Here is an 18,299-nt window from a genome sequence, read left to right on the forward strand (position 1 = left end):
TCAAGCCTACCATGTGGAAGGCAGGACAGCCCAGGGTGAAGAGAGTTCTGATATCCAGCAAATCTGCACTGGAGCCCTGACACAGGCTACATGAGCTGGGATAAATTTAACCTCTCTTTGCCTCAGTTTCTAAATCTGTGAAATACAGATGATAGTTACCCAAATCCATAATGGTGGGGTAGGGGGAGGGGTGGATAAAATGAGAAAATATGGGTACAGTGCTTGGCACATAATAATCCCACAATAAATAGTAAGTGTAGTTAGACTCTCAAGTGTTTGGGGCAGGGTTGAGGGGTTAAGGCTGGAAGGAAAGGCAATGGTTAGAGCCACATTGTCTAATACAGTACCGACTGGCTATGCATCGCTATGGAGCACTTGAAAAGTGACTAGTTCAAGTTGAGATGTGTTGTAAGTAAAATCCACTCCGGGATTCTAAGATGTACTGTGAACAAACAAATAATAATAACTTTTAATATTTAAAATATATTGAAATTATATGTTGGATATATTGGGTTAAATAAAATGTTATTAAGATTAGTTCCATCCTTTATTTTTTACTTTTATGAAAGTGGCTAATAGAAAAATTTAAATGACATACATGTGGCTTGCATTATAAATATCTATTTATTTATGGGATATGTATGATTTATTTATAGATATCTGTTGGACAGAATGGGGCTAGATCGACTGCCCCTCTCCCTTAACCTCCACACCTTGTTGATTCTGTTTCCTCACTAGCTCGCACATTTGTCTTCTTCTCCATCTCCACCACTGGCTTAGAGTATTACAAACCCATTTACTTTATTTTATGTTTCGCATTTTTAATCGAGATATAATTGGCATACAACACTGTGTTCGTTTAAGAGGCACAACAAGTTGATTTGATATATTTATATACTGCAATATGATTACCACCGGAGCATTAGCTAACCCCTCTATCATGTCACAAAGTTATTTCTTTCAGTGCTTAATGGCCCCTCTCCAGTCTATACTGCTCCTTCTTAAATCTTTCACAGTCTCCCCTTGGCCTTCAAAGACATTGGAAGTTCCTCATCACAGCATAAAATTCCCTTCATGATCTGACCCCAACTCTTTAAACTCTCTCCCTACCCTCCCCACCACCACCTCTTTGCAGGTACTTCTCCTGCCTCAAGCAAAACCCCTCACCGTCATCCCAGCATAGTTGTGAAGAGTTAGAGAGCAGGCTTTGAATCCCAGCTCTGCAATTTACTGACAAACTTTGAAAAAGTAACTAGACCTCTCTGAGCCTCATGATTCTTCTCTCTAAAAAAAAAAATAATAATAGACTTGAACTAAATGAATAGACTTGCCTTTCAGAATTTTTATGAGGATTTCATGAGAATGCATAGATGGTGCCAGGTACCTAGCAAGCCCTCAATGAACGTTACTGCTGAACATTTTCTCCTGGAGAAGTATTCCTTGCTACCCCGCCTCCACACATACTAGTGTCTCCCTGGGGTTTCCACAGTACTCTGTACACTCCTCACCCCCAACTTTTCTCTCAGTGTTTTAGCTGTTCACCATTCTTGCCTCTAGATCAGTGGTCCTCAAAGCTTCATCTTAGAAGCAGCAGTGCTAGCATCCCCTGGGAAGTTGTTAGAAATGCAAATTCCTGGAGCCCACCCCAGAACTACCCCGACTCAGAAACTCTGGGGCTAGGGCCCAGAAATCTGTTTTAACAGGCCCTCAAGGTGAGTCTGATATTTATACATTTGAAAAACACTGCTACACTGGGTATGTATGCCTAAGACCACATCCAATTCATCTTACATTGCCACCCAGTCCAGTGACTATTTGTCAAATGAAAAAATGGATGAATGAATCCTGATGACAGGGTGAAGCCATCGAAGGATAGCCAGCAGGGGAATGTCATGGTCTGATTGCCTTTTAGAAAGTTACTTTTGTAGGCTGTGCAGAATACAGATTATAGGCAGAAGTAACCAGAGGCAATTGAATTTGCTTATAGGAAAATTATGATTTGAAAATCTAGATTTATTATTCAGGCAGAAAAAATAATTATTTACAAAAAGAGTGCCTTGTTTTTCAAAATATTCCTTTCAAAATAATTTTAAAATGCATTATTATATCATTCTATTTATATGTAGTCTTTTATACATTTGTTGGGAAAAGTAGGTATATCTATATGTTGAATTTGTCAATAAATACATTCTCCCACAAATTATGATTTCATTAAAAAAATAGTTCCAAATATCTTACACAGATTTAGTATTTGTGGGTTTTCAAAGTATGTAGCACAATCCTCTGCTTGGATTATGAAAGCAAAATTCTATAGCAAGTGAGTATATTTAAAAATTAAAATGTTATTTAAATTTCAGTATTAACATAGAAATAAGAATAGTTTCATGTTTGTTTGACCATATATTAGTATAGAGATTATGTATTATTTATCTTATTTTGCATGGAAATGCAGTAAGCAATCATCTAGAAATATTTCAACTAGAGGCTATTAAATGCCCAAATTAAAAGAAAAACACATTGATATTAATGTACAGAATAAAGAGTAAGCAAACCAAAGACGTGTGACCCTCCAGCAAATTATAAGGCTGCAAAAGCCCCAAGGTTGCTCCCTGTCATAATACCATATTCCTTCAGCAGATTCTCACCTCAATAATTGGGCAGGAATTCATCCAACTTAAATATGGGCACAGTATCTGGACTTTCAACTCAGGTAAAGCTTTCATAGTTTCTCTTGACCTCTAAATCATCTTCTCTACAAGTGAGGGCTTTTTGTTATTTCCATTTTGATTCCTCTGCCTGGAGGACACTGTTAGTTGCCCACCCCACAGCAGCCCCCTCTCTTCTTTCTTCTTTGCTAAAAGAACTAATTTTTATTGTATTAAGGCAGTAGGTGCCTATCTCTGAGAGCAAAGTTCCCATGTTCGAAGCCTATCATGGTAAACTGCTTTTCCCTTTGCCTGTGGTAGTTCAGGAAGTGAGCACGTGACGAAGTGGAGGTCACTGAGACATGGAACATCTGATGGGGGCTTCTAGGAAAGATTTTTTATCCTCTAATGAAAGACAGAGAGCTGTGGGAAGAAGGTCTCCTTTACACTCATTCTTTTACTTCTTCCCTTAAAAAGCGTTGTGTCAGCTATCATGAAACCACAAGGCTATACAGGTCTTAAAAAATAAATGGGGTGTTGTTTAAGGGTACACATTTACAGCTAATAGTAAATAAGTCCTAGAGATCTAATGTGCAGGATAGTGAATATAGAATCATATTGTATTATAATTGTCATACTTGAAAAGAGACCAGATATTAATTATTCCAGCTACACACACAGAACTGGTAATTATCTAACATGATAGAGGTGCTAATTATCACTACAATGGCAATCACATTACAGTATGTAAGTGTATCAAATCAACACGTATACACCTTAAATGTACACACGGTTAAATGTCAAATATATTTCAAGAAAAATAATAGTAAAATAAATTTTAAAAGGAAAGAATGAGGATAAGAGGAGACTAAGGATCATGAGGGAGGAAGGAATAGGGACAAGGAGTGGGAAATACTAAAGAGCAAAGGGAGGATGAGAATGATGGGCAGAGAGAGAAGGGACTTGCTGAGCAAAGGGTAGGAGGGGCTAAGAATGACGCGGGGATGGGGAGAGTGGGAGTGGGGTTCTGAAGGTCTCAGAACCCTGGAGTCTGGGTTTCTTATGGCCCTCTTAGGCCTAAGAGACAACCCATTTTTATAGTTGGAAGAAGTGAGTTCTTGGTAAAGCTGTAAATTTAGTCCATTCAGCCAGTTGGTTGCGGTGTACTCTGTGCTAACTTTCTTCTCTTCTGGCCTGTAGTGGAGGGCTCCATCTGTACCCCGGCCAATTAAAAGACTTGGTAAAGTTGGTGAATTGGTTATTCAGAGAAAATGAATAATTGTAAAGTGTTGACTAAACAAGATGACTTTTTAAAAGATTCAAAAGGAAAAAGAATAAACTGAAAAATTCCGATGTGAAATGCTAACATATTTATTATATTCACAAGACTGTATTTTAAAAGATTAATAGTGAGGTCCAGCACATTTTCAATTGCTCATTGGCTTTTAAAATGTTTATTCACATGAACTGCCTGTTTATATACTTTGTCACTTTTTTCATTGGTTTTTCTGTCTCTTTTATGTTCGTATGTGTTTATATATTGTATTGAATAGATATCAGTCCTTTGCCTGTGATATATGTTGCAGATATTTTCTCCTGTTCTGTTTCTTGGCATTTAAGCCTTAAATTCATTTGAGGTTTATTTTGGTGTCTCGTGCAAGACTGGAATCTAATGGGATTTTCTATCTAGAAGTTAAACAATTTTCACAACACTATTTGTTGAATAATTCCTCTGTTCCCCATTCATCTGCGAGGTCTCCTTCTTAAGTCTCATATGTGGTAAGATCCATTTCAGGACCATCTATTGTGTTCTAGCCAATTACTCTGTAAATTCTTGCACAGGAGTTTAACTGTTGCTGTGTAATTTTATGTTTATACTTTTCAAAATTTCTTAGCCGTTCTCATATTTTTACTATCATGGCAGCTGAGATTTGGAATCATTTGGTCAAGTAAAAATATAAGTATTGGCACTTAGGAATTTGGTTGTGGTAGATGGAGAGCAGGTGGTGTGGGTTTATGTACTGCATTAATCCTTGCTACAAATATGTACTATGCCAGCCTCTCCCATCAGCAATACTTTCATTGTGTACTTTGAAGTCCTTCCCACCCCGTGGGTCTCCAAGCAAAGCAAGCCTAGCCAACGCTATCTAGCAGTCATTCATCGTCTTTTGTTTGTCAGACTCATTACCAACAACCATGTGAAAAAGCCCAGGCTATTGGAGCTCACCCCTGTGTTCTCTTCAGGTTGTTTCGCAGAACCTTCTCATATGTGTCATCCTCTTCTACACTGTGTACTACGTGGCTCTGGGCAGGTACTGGGTGATGCTCAAGTAAGTAGCACATCGCCTTCAAGCAATTCAAAAGTTCAGATACAATATGAAAGGAGTTCATACTGAATACTCAACATGTCTTTATAGAATAAATGATGCAAAATTTTTTAATGGTATATTTTCTTAATTTTTTTTAAAGTAAAATAAGCAAATGTGTCACCTTTGAAAATGGTAAAAGTAACAATCATGAAATGGAGTGAGTAGAACCAGGCAGGATTGTTCCTCTTACCTCTGGAGGATGATCATAGAAAGAAAGTGAAGCTATTACTCCCTGGGCTGATGTTGAATCAGAGGACGTTTGAACCAGAAGGGAATTTAGAGATAATCTACATCCAATTTAAATATGTTCTGATATATATTGGAAATAGCTTTGGACTGCGAGTCAAGAGATCTGCATTCCGGCCCACGTTCTCACTAATTTCCTGGATTATCGTGACTAAGCCAGAGAGCTTCTCTTACTTCAGTTATCTTCATTTGTCAAATGGAGGTAATAATCCAAAAGAGGGTTATCATGAGGACAAAGTAATACATGTATTTCTAAAGATACTTTTATGTAAGTGTGAGGCATGTTTACAGGTAATTTTTCTTGTCTTGCTATGGTTGAATTTTATTTTACAAATTTAGCTTGCCAATATGTTGATTTCCTTGAAATACATTATGTGTAGCTTCAAAGAGTTGCCTAGAAGTCGATTGTTTATACAATTGAATTTTATTGTGTAAGCAGGGAATTGGGGCCTTTCAATTTCAATGTGCAAATTAGGGCCCGGAAATGATGATACTGACTTTCGCAATGGGAATAATGTTATGAAGCTTGCTTGCAGGCAAACCCACTGAGGAGGAGTCTGGTTTTCACCCACAGTTTCAGCTATTGCCTGGGACTGGAGATGGCGAAGACAGTAACCGGAGCAGGGAGGAGCTGAGAATATTCAGGGTTCTCTGAACATGGGATTTCAAGGGTTTGTAGTTAATGGGAATCAGAGGTGAGAAATTTGAAGTAATCGGGCCTTAAAGCTCCAGGAGGCAGCTGACTGACCAGCTGCACGCAACTACAAACTCAGGCAAGGTATGAGATATGTAGTTTACAGATTCAGATTTAATTTTCATTTTCCTCTATTCTTAAATCGTTTTATTTATTTTTTTATTGAAGTATATAAAGTTGATTCACAATGTTGCGTTAGCTTCTTGTGTACCGCAAAGTGATTCAGATGTATCTATTTTTTTCAAATACTTTTCCAATATAGGTTATTACAAGATATTGAATATAGTTCCCTGTGCTATACAGTAGTAGGTCCTTGTTGTTTATTTTGTATATAGTGTGTGTATCTGCTAATCCCAAGCTCCTAACTTATCCCTCCCCCACACTTTCCCCTCCCCCACACTTTCCCCTTTGGTAACTATAAATTTGTTTTCTATGTCTGTGTAGACTCAGATTTTAGAACAGGAAGGGATCTCAGAGATCAATTGCTTCAAGTTATAGATAAGAAACTGAAGCCCAGAGAGGTTAAGCAAACTGCCCAAGTTCATAGTTAACAGCACTGTCAGGACTAGAACCCGGGTCCTGTTGCTTCCCAGTCTATGCCCTCATCACAGTATTAGTTTTTTACCTCCCACATTTGATAGAAGGTCCCTCCAAGATTACAGCTGAGACCTCAAATACAATGAAGTCCACTTGGAGAACAAAGTAGACTTAATTGGACAAAGAAGACAATGTGGATAAAGAGGTCATTTGGCTGCCATTCAGGTCGGCCAGTTTTCAAATGTGCCACAAAGTGATTAAAGCTGATGACTTACGCTTGTGTGGGAAGACTCGACGTGCAAAACCTTGACGTGCAAAGTTATGGACTGCCTCCTCCAGAGTAAACTATGTTCATTTGTAACATCTTCAGGGTGTATGTGTTGGATGTCCTGGCACCGTCTGACTTCAAAACAAATCCCTCATGGCTCAACACAAATTATAAAGGTAATTGGTTTTAGTTTTCCATCTTTGTTAGTTAGTGAACTAAATGCCTCCAAAAATCAAAATAGTTTTTGTTTTATAAAAATTTTAAAAATATCAGGCCTTCTTCTCAGCCATCTGTGTCCTATATCTGACTCCAAACATGTGGAAACGTGCCATCAAGATGTTTTAAGTGACTATTCCTAAAAGATGGGACAAGATGAAACAAGTGGATAGTTTTACTATATGAATTTTTATTTGGTGATATTATGGGTAAATTTTTGGTGCATTAAGTATTTTTCAAAGGAAAGGAGGAAGAATGGCTTAATATACTGATGTAGAAAGATATTTGTGAGATATGAAATGGAAAATGAAGACTACAAGACAGTTTGTATAGTGTAATTATTCATTTTTGTAGAGTAGAGTAAAACACATCATGTCAGTGGTAAGAAATCTGGAGAATTATGCAACAAACTGTTATCTCCCAGCTGGAATGACAGAGGACTTTCATTTTCTGCTTTGTATATTTCTGCTTCGTTTGATTTTTTTTTCCTTCCCCAAAATAGTATAAAACTTGTTGCAAAGGAAAAATAAGAAAGAATATACTAGGAAAAAATTAACCTCTTTTAAATTTACCATTTTTGTTGAAGAAATAATTATTCTTAACATTCCGTTAAATTTCTTCCCACCTTTTTAAAAATGAATTGTGGATTCTTCAAACCGTGCAATTCTTCGGAAAAGCACTGGGCATCATTTTTTGGAACAAATATACAAATATACAAAAATTGGGCTTCCCTGGTGGCGCAGTGGTTGGGAGTCCGCCTGCCGATGCAGGGAACACGGGTTCGTGCCCCAGTCCGGGAAGATCCCACATGCCGAGGAGCAGCTGGGCCCGTGAGCCATGGCCGCTGAGCCTGCGCCTCCGGAGCCTGAGCTCCGCAACGGGAGAGACCACAACAGTGAGAGGCCCGCGTACCACAAAAACAAACAAACAAACAAAATATACAAAAATTGCCTGAAGCCAAATGTGACTTGTATAGGAAACTTGGTCAGCTAAAACTACTGAATTTAAATAAAAAGCTTCAGAACAGCCTCCTCAAATGGGTAACCTTGTTTTGTGCCAGTATTGATTCAATTTGGGATAGAGGAAGAGTATGTTAGGACAAGAAACTTTCATTCTAATGAGATACAAGAGTTCTAACATTCTATCTTAAATTTCTCTTCATGCATTTCCCTATTGAAGACTGAATTAACTTTTTTCTTTCAAGCCTATTCACAAATGATAAAGAAATAGTCACAGGAAAGAGTTAAGTATGGGTTGTGTGTGTGTTTGGGGTAGGGGGACAGATTTAAAATCCAACTGTTATTTAACTCTTGCCTTTGAGTCAGTCAATGAAAGATAGGACAATGACACAGGCTTATTGGAGAAAGCTGTGTTTTGACATAGCGGAGATTAGTGAAGATCCTCAGGATGCCTGGCGCAGTTTATGTCGTTCTTTCCTCTCTCAAAACAACTAACATTTGTACAAAGATATCAATAAACCCTTAGCCTATTAGATCTTTAGTTTTGGGCTTGAAGAGATAAGTGCCATAACTCTTCAAAGTTATTACTTTGAGAATCCAGACTTGTTTAATCTTGGAGATAAAATGTAAGAGTAATCTCAAAGCCTTGGGCATGTATTGAGGGTCAGGGCTCTTGTCTGTTTCAACAATTTTGTTACCCAGGAGATCAGGCTTAGCAAGGACACTGGAAAGTATGAGTCCAGTTAAGACATTTGACTACTAATATCTTTCTCGTGCATTACAGAGAATAGATTAAAAACTGCTTTCATCTTAAAATAAAATCCTCTCAACAATTTTTTGAGGTAGTTGAGATAGTACTCCATTTCCCAATTTATAGAGGAAGAATCAGACTAACCCAAAGGTTAAAATCCTGCTCAAGGTCATATCACTCTTAAGCTGTAAGGTGAGACTAGAACACTGGTATCCTGACTTCAAATTTTGGACTACGTCCTTTAAATCATGCTGTCTCTCATATCATAGACAAAGCATAATGCTTCTCTATCAATATATGCAAATACAGCTTGTTCAAGACTTGTTCGCTATCTCTAAGCAGCTGCAAGTTAACCAATAAAATCTGTAAATACTGGTAAAAGAGGCATCTCTATTTCCCTATAATAACATGGAAGCTCTGTGAACCACTGGTGGAAGCAGGAGTGGAAATGTGAGGGGAAGAGCTGGTGTCGATATGATACTGCCGTATAATTCCTTCCACAGCCTTGATTTTAGAGGGTGGACATACTGAAATTGTATTGCCATACGGTAGAAAAGGAGCTAGTATGAGTTCTCCATTCAACTTTTGAAACCTGTTGAGTTGAATTAAATAGAATTGAAGAGGAATAAGTGTGAGGTCTCTTAAAAGGCTGGCACCTGAGACTTGCTTACTTGCTTCATGTCTTACTCACCCACTAGGCAATTGCTGGCATGCCATTAATAAATTACTTATGCACAATAAAACATAATGTGACTGTTTTACTTTTTGCTTTGAAAAATATGGAGTTTGCCTGCCTAGACTGATCAATTCCTAAATTATATGAACATACCAATCATTTGCTGTGTTTTAAAAGGAAAGAAAAGTAATTTTTATGGAAAGTGATATCATTGTAAAGGGACCTTGGTGGGATATCGCATATATTTGTCATTTTAAAGTTTGATGGATCTCATCTTTGGAACCACCATAGTCTTAGAGATCCATATCAAAGTACATGACTCTTCACGTGTTCAAGGCTCTTAGAGATCTGTGGCACTGACCTGTAAATAACTAACTCTTTATACATGTTCAGGGACAGCACTGTGAAACAACTGGTAGATTTAGAAGGGTACCTCCATTCACATGAGTCATTTATGAGACGTTCTTTCATCCATGGTTATCCGTTATGTTTCCCAGATGACTATCTGAACATACTACTTTATTACAAAGACACAAAGGAACTCATTTCCAAGTTAGGCAATAACTGGTACCAAAGAAACGTTATTGTTCAATAAACTCTTTAACATTTTTTTCTGAAAACCCAGAGCTGAATTTTTCATTAGTTTTTAATATATCTTCAAATGAGATTTGCAATCTAGTTACAGATCGGTGTGCATTGATTACGTTGTAACTTTTACCTTCTAAAATGCTAAGTATAAAGAATATAAAACAGAAATTATGTACTGTTATTTTTCTATAAGTTCAACAATTATTCAGAGATGGAATATTTTAAAAGTTCTTATTCAAATATGAGGAGTGTTAAGAGATGGAACATTAAAAATTTCTTACGAAAATATTTTCGCAGAATAGGTTGTAGTGGTTCTGTTATTAATTGTATTCAGAATTATTAGTTGCTCTAATCCCAAATAATTCTATTCTCCTTTTGTTGCACTTCTTTTAATCTCATCAGAGGTCACCTACTTTGCGGATTGCTTTTTGTTCTGGTGGTAGAAGAATGGGTTTGGGATTATGGTATTTCAGTAACTATTCTTCATGTTGCCATCACTTCAACTGGTAAGCAAAATAAAATAAAGGAAACAAAATGTACTCAATCTGGATGTTGTACCTAAATCGATTCATAAGAGTAGAAGTTTGTTGTATGCATAGTGTCCTCTGATGGCTAAATAATAAAAACGAAAGATGAAAGTTCTTCACCTACTCCCCTCACTCCTTCTCCCCCACCAAGTTCTTCTACCATTTCCTCAGAGAGGTTTTAATTAGCTACATCTTCCAACTCAAAAGTGTACTGAAATGTAGCAGTTTACTATTCTCCTTTCTCATTCAACTCATCATCAGTTGTACAGGGTTTGCCTCTTTTAGAATACTTTCCCTCCAGATCCTTTCTTGAGCAGAAATTGGCCAAAGGCTGGGACCTGGGACCTGAGGAAACGTGTATTTACAGGCTTGCAAACTTCCCAACAACTATTTTAACAAGAATATCAGGTTCTAAGACGAAAGCGTTTTTGTTTCTACTTGCGATCTTTGAAGTCAGAATAAGATGGATTCAAATTGCAGTCCTAACTTTTTATCGGGTGTGTAGTCTAAGGCAAGGCACGGCATCCCTTCCATTAGTTACCTCCTCTGCAAACTGAGGCACCTAGTGAAGTTTCAGTGAGAGTGAGAGAGTGTCTGACACGGTGTCTAGCCTGTAAAAATTACTAACAGGTAGTTTCATCCATTCCTTCATCCATTTATTCAAAATTTACCCTTCTATTGTAACTTTTTCCCTCTTACTGAATTCCATTATTAAAAAAAATACTAGTCAAACTATAGGTGGTAATCAAGCACAAGTTATAATTCAAAGTTATTACTTATTAACTACTTAAATATCACTCATATTTTCAGTGCCTTGATCTATTGATGGGTATAATCAGTCTCCAACTTAAGAACACACGGTTTTCAAATGAATTGCCACGTCTCAACATCAATGCTATTAGAAAATGCTGGTGTATCAATCTCCTAGCATCAATTTCCTCAGATGCAAACACTTTTAGTAGCTTGGAGAACCATTTAACCCCATCTCAAATTCTCTGTTTTACTTTGGGGCTTAAGTATTCCTGGAAGACAGCCATGGGATATTTGCAAAACGGTTTGGGAGCCTACTATGGCTCAGTCTTCAAAGTCAAGATAGGCAGTAGGTTTTCTGGATCCAGAAAAGTTACAAGTTGATTGTCTAACACCTGGCACATAGAAAACGCTTAACAAATATTGCTCAATAGATCTGATATCAGAGTGAAGTCGCTGAGAGCTCCAAAGAGAGCCAGGCACTGAGGATTCAGGGCGGTGTTAGGATTATTCCTGCTGCATATTACTTCAAGTCGACTTTGTGAGCTGATCTGAGAACCTGACAATTCATGACCTCATTCCTAGGAGAGGAGTTTCAAATACCTGACTTAACAAATGACCTTTCTAGACAATGACTTAGGTACAACTTTGGAGCTACTTGATTTCACGAATATGGGTAAGATTTCTCTTTGTTATGGAGATATGATTTGACCAAACTTAAGTATTTCTTCGTGAGTAAAACAATAATATATATTTTGAAAATGAACAAGACCTTTTTTTTTTTTCTGTTGCAGTTATGTTGGAATCCCCTTTGACATCACATTGATGGGCTGCTTTAGGTGTATATATATTATATATATATATATATATATATATATGAGATCCATGTGTTATATATATATATATGATACTTATATAATATAAATATATATTTATATATAATATATTATATATATTATATATTTATTATATATATAATATAAATATATATTTATATATAAACTGGGGGCATAAAAATATTTTTATGTGGGTCAGATAATTGGGCCAGAAGACTACTCAAGGGTTTTATCATTCTAAAATTGTAGGGAATAAAACACTGGATATATATTTGCGACATATTCTTTTGGTTCTCTTTCTACATGAATAGTATTACTGTCTTTATAGTAGTACAAGAAGAAGGGAAACTATTTTATCGCATTAATTCTTTTCTGTCCACCAGTTGAACAACTGAATTCATCAATCACATATGTAGTAAGAAAATTAAACAAGTGAAAGTAGGCTTTTCTAAAGCTTTTTCTTTAGATTAAGCCAGACACTGACCACAAAATATTTTTAGATTTCCTCTTTTCAGTAAACTTGGCTGTAGGTTTTATCTAATTATTGTCATGCTTAGTAATGGAAATGCAGCACTTTACCACATTCTTTTCCTAAAGTCGAGTTATCTGTTTTTAGTACCAGTATTATTTATATTACTTACTAGCAGCCTTCACTCGAGTTTAATTCTCCACTTACCTTGCATATCCATAATTCTCCAATATTGTTTAGTGTGTACAGAAAACACTTGTGAACGTAGATGTTTTATTTTGCATAAGGCTTCCCAAGATGTTGATTTTTAATAAATCAGAAAAATGATACTAAAGAGATGCTTTATGAACCCAAGTGGAAATCATCTTTTCTCTATGAAAACAAGAACTTCTCTCTTTTGGGTTTTATTTACAATACCACAAAATTTATTGAGGCCTAGCCAACTAAGTCACATATCAAATGCAACCCTGATGACAAGGCGAGTCAACTTTGGCATAATGAAATAGCTAATAGAATTTGCTAAAATAGTTGGGTAACAATTTCAGTTTCAATAATCAAGTTTGGATTCCTCAGGCGACAGTTGCCAAATGATATCTGAGGTAGCCGCCTTTGATGTTTTTTTGAGTTAACAATTTAAAAATAAGAGAATAGTGGCTAAACATCTTGGAAATTCTATCTTGTGGTCTCACATTGGATGTGCGTCTTTGTATGAGGAAGTGGTCCTGTCAGGCCTGATTCACTAAGGGCTCTTACCTCAGGGACTTTTATCTTTCATGGGAGTTATGCAGTTACTACCATGCAAGGAGCAACAGATTTATGGAAGCCCTGTAAGGCCTGACTAATATTTTAAAACAAACAAGAATCACTGGGCCAATGAAATCAGAGCTAAAGGCATTTTTATAAAACCAAATAGCTCAGGTAGGTGGAATTCTTGTTTTCAAAATCTTTTCGATACTCAAAAATATTTTCCACATAAGTAAGCATGTTTTCCTTTTATAATTAGAGGGGGAAAATACCTTATAAAGAGTATTTTAAAATAACAACACAAACAAATGGCAGGTCTCAGGAGCTAAAAGAATTGAAAATTGTAAATTCCTTGGCCTGTGCTTTGACTCCCTGCCTTTGAATTTCTGAGTTTTAAGAGCTCCTTACTATTAATTTGAGAGAACCATGCACCTATTCCCGAAGGAAGTTTTGAATTTCAATAATTTACCAGCACAGAATATATACCTACTCTACTTTAGCTGAATCTATAAACTCCTCTATTTCAAATGCTATGTCAGTTTCAGGAACATTATTTTAGTCATGACGATTGTTCTTATTCATAATCTCACAATGAATTATTCATTATTAGTAGTTAACCAAAACTTCCCTTTCATTACTTGCAGGATTTGGCTTAATTTCAATGATAATGTGGAGACCAGATTTTAGCATACTGTTTGTTCAAAGATAATCTTATCTATCCAGATCTGGATGATTTTTAACAGAATAGCTGATTCTGTCTATGTTATTACATACATTGTATCCAGGCTCCGGACGCGCAGGCTCAGCGGCCATGGCTCACGGGCCCAGCTGCTCCGCGGCATGTGGGATCCTCCCGGACCGGGGCACGAACCCGCGTCCCCTGCATCGGCAGGCGGACTCCCAACCACTGCGCCACCAGGGAAGCCCCCAGGTAACCTTTTAAAATCTACTTTGTGTTGATCAGTTACTGGTTAGATAATTTAAGCTTCTCGTGCACATGTAAGTATGAAAATAATGGTGCTGTCTCCCTTGCTTCTGCCTCACATTTACTTATTCACACAGACATTTGTTTTCCATCCATTATTCCCATTCTTCCTGTAAATTTCCTTCAAAATGTTTGGTTATAGAAGTATCAAAATCTGTAACATTTAAATCAGCCAAGGGACCGTAAATCTCAATTACCAGTAACGATTTTTTTCGTCTTTAAAGGAAGGCAGGATAGGGTAGCTAGGAAATGGTCAGCATTATGATATTTCATTCCCCAATTAAAACACCATCGACAAGCGCAAAGAAGAGTGTCTTGTTAGTGATACAAAAAACTGAATCTTGCTCTGTGAAAAATGCAAGTATCGAACAAACCACAAATACACTGATGAAAAAGACTGCCCCATATTAGCTCACACTTGGAAGAAATTTACAGAAACATTAAAACTGCCTAAGTAAATTTGATAATTAAAAAAGATTTGGTTGATTAAGCACTTTTTAATATAATGAGAATTAAGTTACACTAGTAAATTAGAATAAGAATGTCTCCAGGGCTTCCCTGGTGGTGCAGTGGTTGAGAGTCCGCCTGCCGATGCAGGGGACACAGGTTCGTGCCCCGGTCCGGGAGGATCCCACATGCCACGGAGCGGCTGGGCCCGTGAGCCATGGCCGCTGAGGCTGCGCGTCCGGAGCCTGTGCTCCGCAACGGGAGAGGCCACAGCAGTGAGAGGCCCGCGTATCGCAAAAAAAATAAAAATAAAAAAGAATGTCTCCAGATTCAGAGGACCTTAATATCTTGTCATTCTGTAGTATAGCTTAATTAGCATGTTTATTTCTAGGATTAGGAATCCATCTGCTCAGGTAATTACTATTATATTAATCTTTCTCTTTTTTTTTTCTCCTGATCACAAGAATAATCTGTGGTTTTCTTCTTTTACTCATTAAAATGATTCTCATTATCTATTTGACAACACCACTTAACACACAAAAATTAAAAATACAATTAGGATGCATATTTTAGTTAAAAAGACTATGCATCTGACATATCAACTAAATATTCACTTTAGTTTTTATTGCTTTATACTATATATGAATTTCTCAAAGGTCAAGAGTCATGCTCATTTACTTCTTCAGTGTTCCACATAGAATCATAAGTTGGTAGAATCCTATCTTATATTTTGATGCATATTTTTCAGGCAAGACTGATACTATTTTCATATTTTAAATGCAATATTTTCTTATAACATTTTCATGAATATGCTCTAAAGTTATTATACCACGGTGATAGCTTATAATTAATTCACATATTTTAAAATAATGTTTTACTTAAAATAATTATTTCTTAAATGAATGAAACTATCTTTACTTTTGCTGACAGTGATCCCAAAATATATATGAGGACTAGATTCACATCTGCAGTCTAAAGATTAAACCCCTATCTAAAATTTTATGGGTTTTGTTCAACTGATTTACCTTAGTAGCTGAACTGATCAATTCAAAAGCTGTTTGGTATCACTGTAAAGCTGCAGAGATTATCCTATAGAAGTGAAAACACATATACTATATAATAGAGAATTTTATAACAAACATCTTAAGGTAAAATAAGGGCACTTCCTAAAGTTGTTGCTTCATAAACTTTATATACCTGAATTGCCAGGTAAATAAATCTATAACAGAAGCATCCATAGATGCTTTTTGTAAAAATTATCAGAAAAGAGAGGAAATACAGTTTGGTTCATATGAAGATAACGTATTCTTCTATAGATTTCCACTGCAGAAAAAGGTCTCATAAAAGATGTAACATTTGGGAATATTCCACATTTTTAATAGAGGGCAATACAGTTATAACTTTTCCAAGTACTATGCCTTAACTTACATTAGCTCTTTCGTTTAGATTTTCCTTTATTCTATTTAAATGTTCCTGATAGTTTAGTAAAACTATCTCTAACCAAATCTTCTTTAAAAACAGAGATAATTACCATCTGACATTCTTCTTGGTGAAGAATATTCACCCTTCCCCATGTGCTCAATACTTCAAACAGGAAGGAAATATTATTCCAATAACTCTCTTAAATGACAACTGCACAAAATATCAGTTTATTAATCTAGCCGGTATTTTCAAAGCTGGTATCATATATGCTTGATTATCACAATAATATGTTTAAACATGTTGTTAATGGCTGTATATATCTCTATAATATAAATGCATTACAACTTATTTAACCATTTCCGTTTATTGATGCTTAAGTTTTGTATAATTTTTTCTCACATTAAGTAGGTAGACATTAGATAGCTCTTCAGATTCTCAGATAAAATGGATCACTAGAAGTGAAATTATTAGGCCATATGGTATCAATATCTTTTAATTATTGAAAAATATTTCCAAATTGCTGTCTACAATGTTCGACCCAAAGTATTCACCCAACAAAAGTATGAGAGTACCCATTTTACCATACCCTCCAACACTAAGAAGTATCATTTTTACACTGTTAATATGCATCTATTAAAATGATAATTTTGTAGCACATATCAACTCCTAGGCACTAGGAATGTTCAAGTGTAACATGGGTAAAGCATCACACCTAGTAGTTGTTCTATCTCTAACTAGCTGTTGTTGGGTAGATGTTGCTGGGTAGGGCATTAAAGGGTAAGGGATTTAAGCTATTTGAAAGCAGGGATATGGTTTTGTTCAATGCTATATATCCAGCTCCTAGAACAGTGTCTGAGTTGTATCAGACATATTAGATTCACAATCAAATGAGGAGGAAAAGCAAATACATTATTTTTCTTGCTTCAAAGCAGTTGGCTACACTCCTTCCAATTACTTGCACATTGGAAGACTCCCCTGGCACACCTGGAAAGGGATTGATTGTTGTACTGATCCAACCAGAGTCTTTAGTATCATAAGGAAAAGAGGAAGCATAGATTGCCCCTGGAGAAAGAGGATACCCAGTAACAAGGTAGTAAAATGTTAAACTGCATATAATTGGACACATTGTACCTTCATCATACTCATATTGAGAGCAGACTCAGCAAAAACATTTTCAACTCCCAAAGCACTGGTGAGTAATGCATATTTTACGCAAGATTTTTAGGAGAGATAAAGGAGAGGGTTGCATTGCACTCACCACAGCACACTTATCTCCTTATCTCCTCACTAGACATCCTGGCTTTCTTCTCTAGCTGCTGCCGCCAGCCGGGTCTCTGTTCTCTTCCTCACTTTTTCTCCATACAGCCTCTAAAAATACCCTATATGTTCCCAGCGAATCAGATTCTGACCACAGCTAATATATACTAGTAATATAAACAAAATCCTTACATTGCCTGAGGGACACCCATTCTTTGTTCTCCCATTATGTCCCTTCAGGGTATCACCCTAACCTATCCCAAATGACTTTCCAAAAATATTTACCTCACAAAAGATATCTAGTCTCTTCTCAGAGCTAAATTTTGCCACTGGAATGGAAATAACTTTTTGTATGTTCTAGAGCATTTCTATCCAATAGAACCTTCTTCTGCAATGATGAATCTGTGCCGTCCTATACAGTAGCCACTAGCTATATGTGGCTATTGAGCTCTTGAAATGTGGCTACCATGATTGAGGAATTGAATTTTGTATCTGTGCTGTCCCATACAGTAGCCACTAGCTATATGTGGCTATTGAGCTCTTGAAATGTGGCTACCATGATTGAGGAATTGAATTTTAATTTAACGTTAATTAATTTAAATTTAAAACTAGCGGCTGGCTTCCCTGGTGGCGCAGTGGTTGAGAGTCTGCCTGCCGATGCAGGGGACACGGGTTCGTGCCCCGGTCCGGGAGGATCCCACATGCCGCGGAGCGGCTGGGCCCGTGAGCCATGGCCGCTGAGCCTGCGCGTCCGGAGCCTGTTCTCCGCAACGGGAGAGGCCACAACAGTGAGAGGCCCGCGTACCGCAAAAAAACAAAACAAAACAAAAAAAACCAAACTAGCGGCTGCTGTATTGGACAATAGGGGAGGATCTCCTCATTTACCAGGGAAACATGGTACCACCTGCAGATA

The 18,299-nt window shown here is 36.8% G+C and overlaps 1 protein-coding gene across 1 annotated transcript in view; it reads left to right on the plus strand.

The window, feature by feature from the left end:
- TMEM244 (transmembrane protein 244) overlaps positions 1-12,106 on the plus strand; it is a 47,362-nt gene extending 35,256 nt beyond the window's left edge. The window contains 4 exon segments of the mRNA XM_067702891.1: positions 4,890-4,975; positions 6,862-6,935; positions 10,354-10,455; positions 12,021-12,106. Coding sequence (XP_067558992.1) covers positions 4,890-4,975; positions 6,862-6,935; positions 10,354-10,455; positions 12,021-12,106 — 348 coding nt within the window.
- The last annotated feature ends 6,193 nt before the right edge of the window (positions 12,107-18,299 follow it).

The sequence above is a fragment of the Pseudorca crassidens genome, chromosome 13 (genome assembly GCF_039906515.1).
Source record: "Pseudorca crassidens isolate mPseCra1 chromosome 13, mPseCra1.hap1, whole genome shotgun sequence".
NCBI lineage: Eukaryota > Metazoa > Chordata > Mammalia > Artiodactyla > Delphinidae > Pseudorca > Pseudorca crassidens.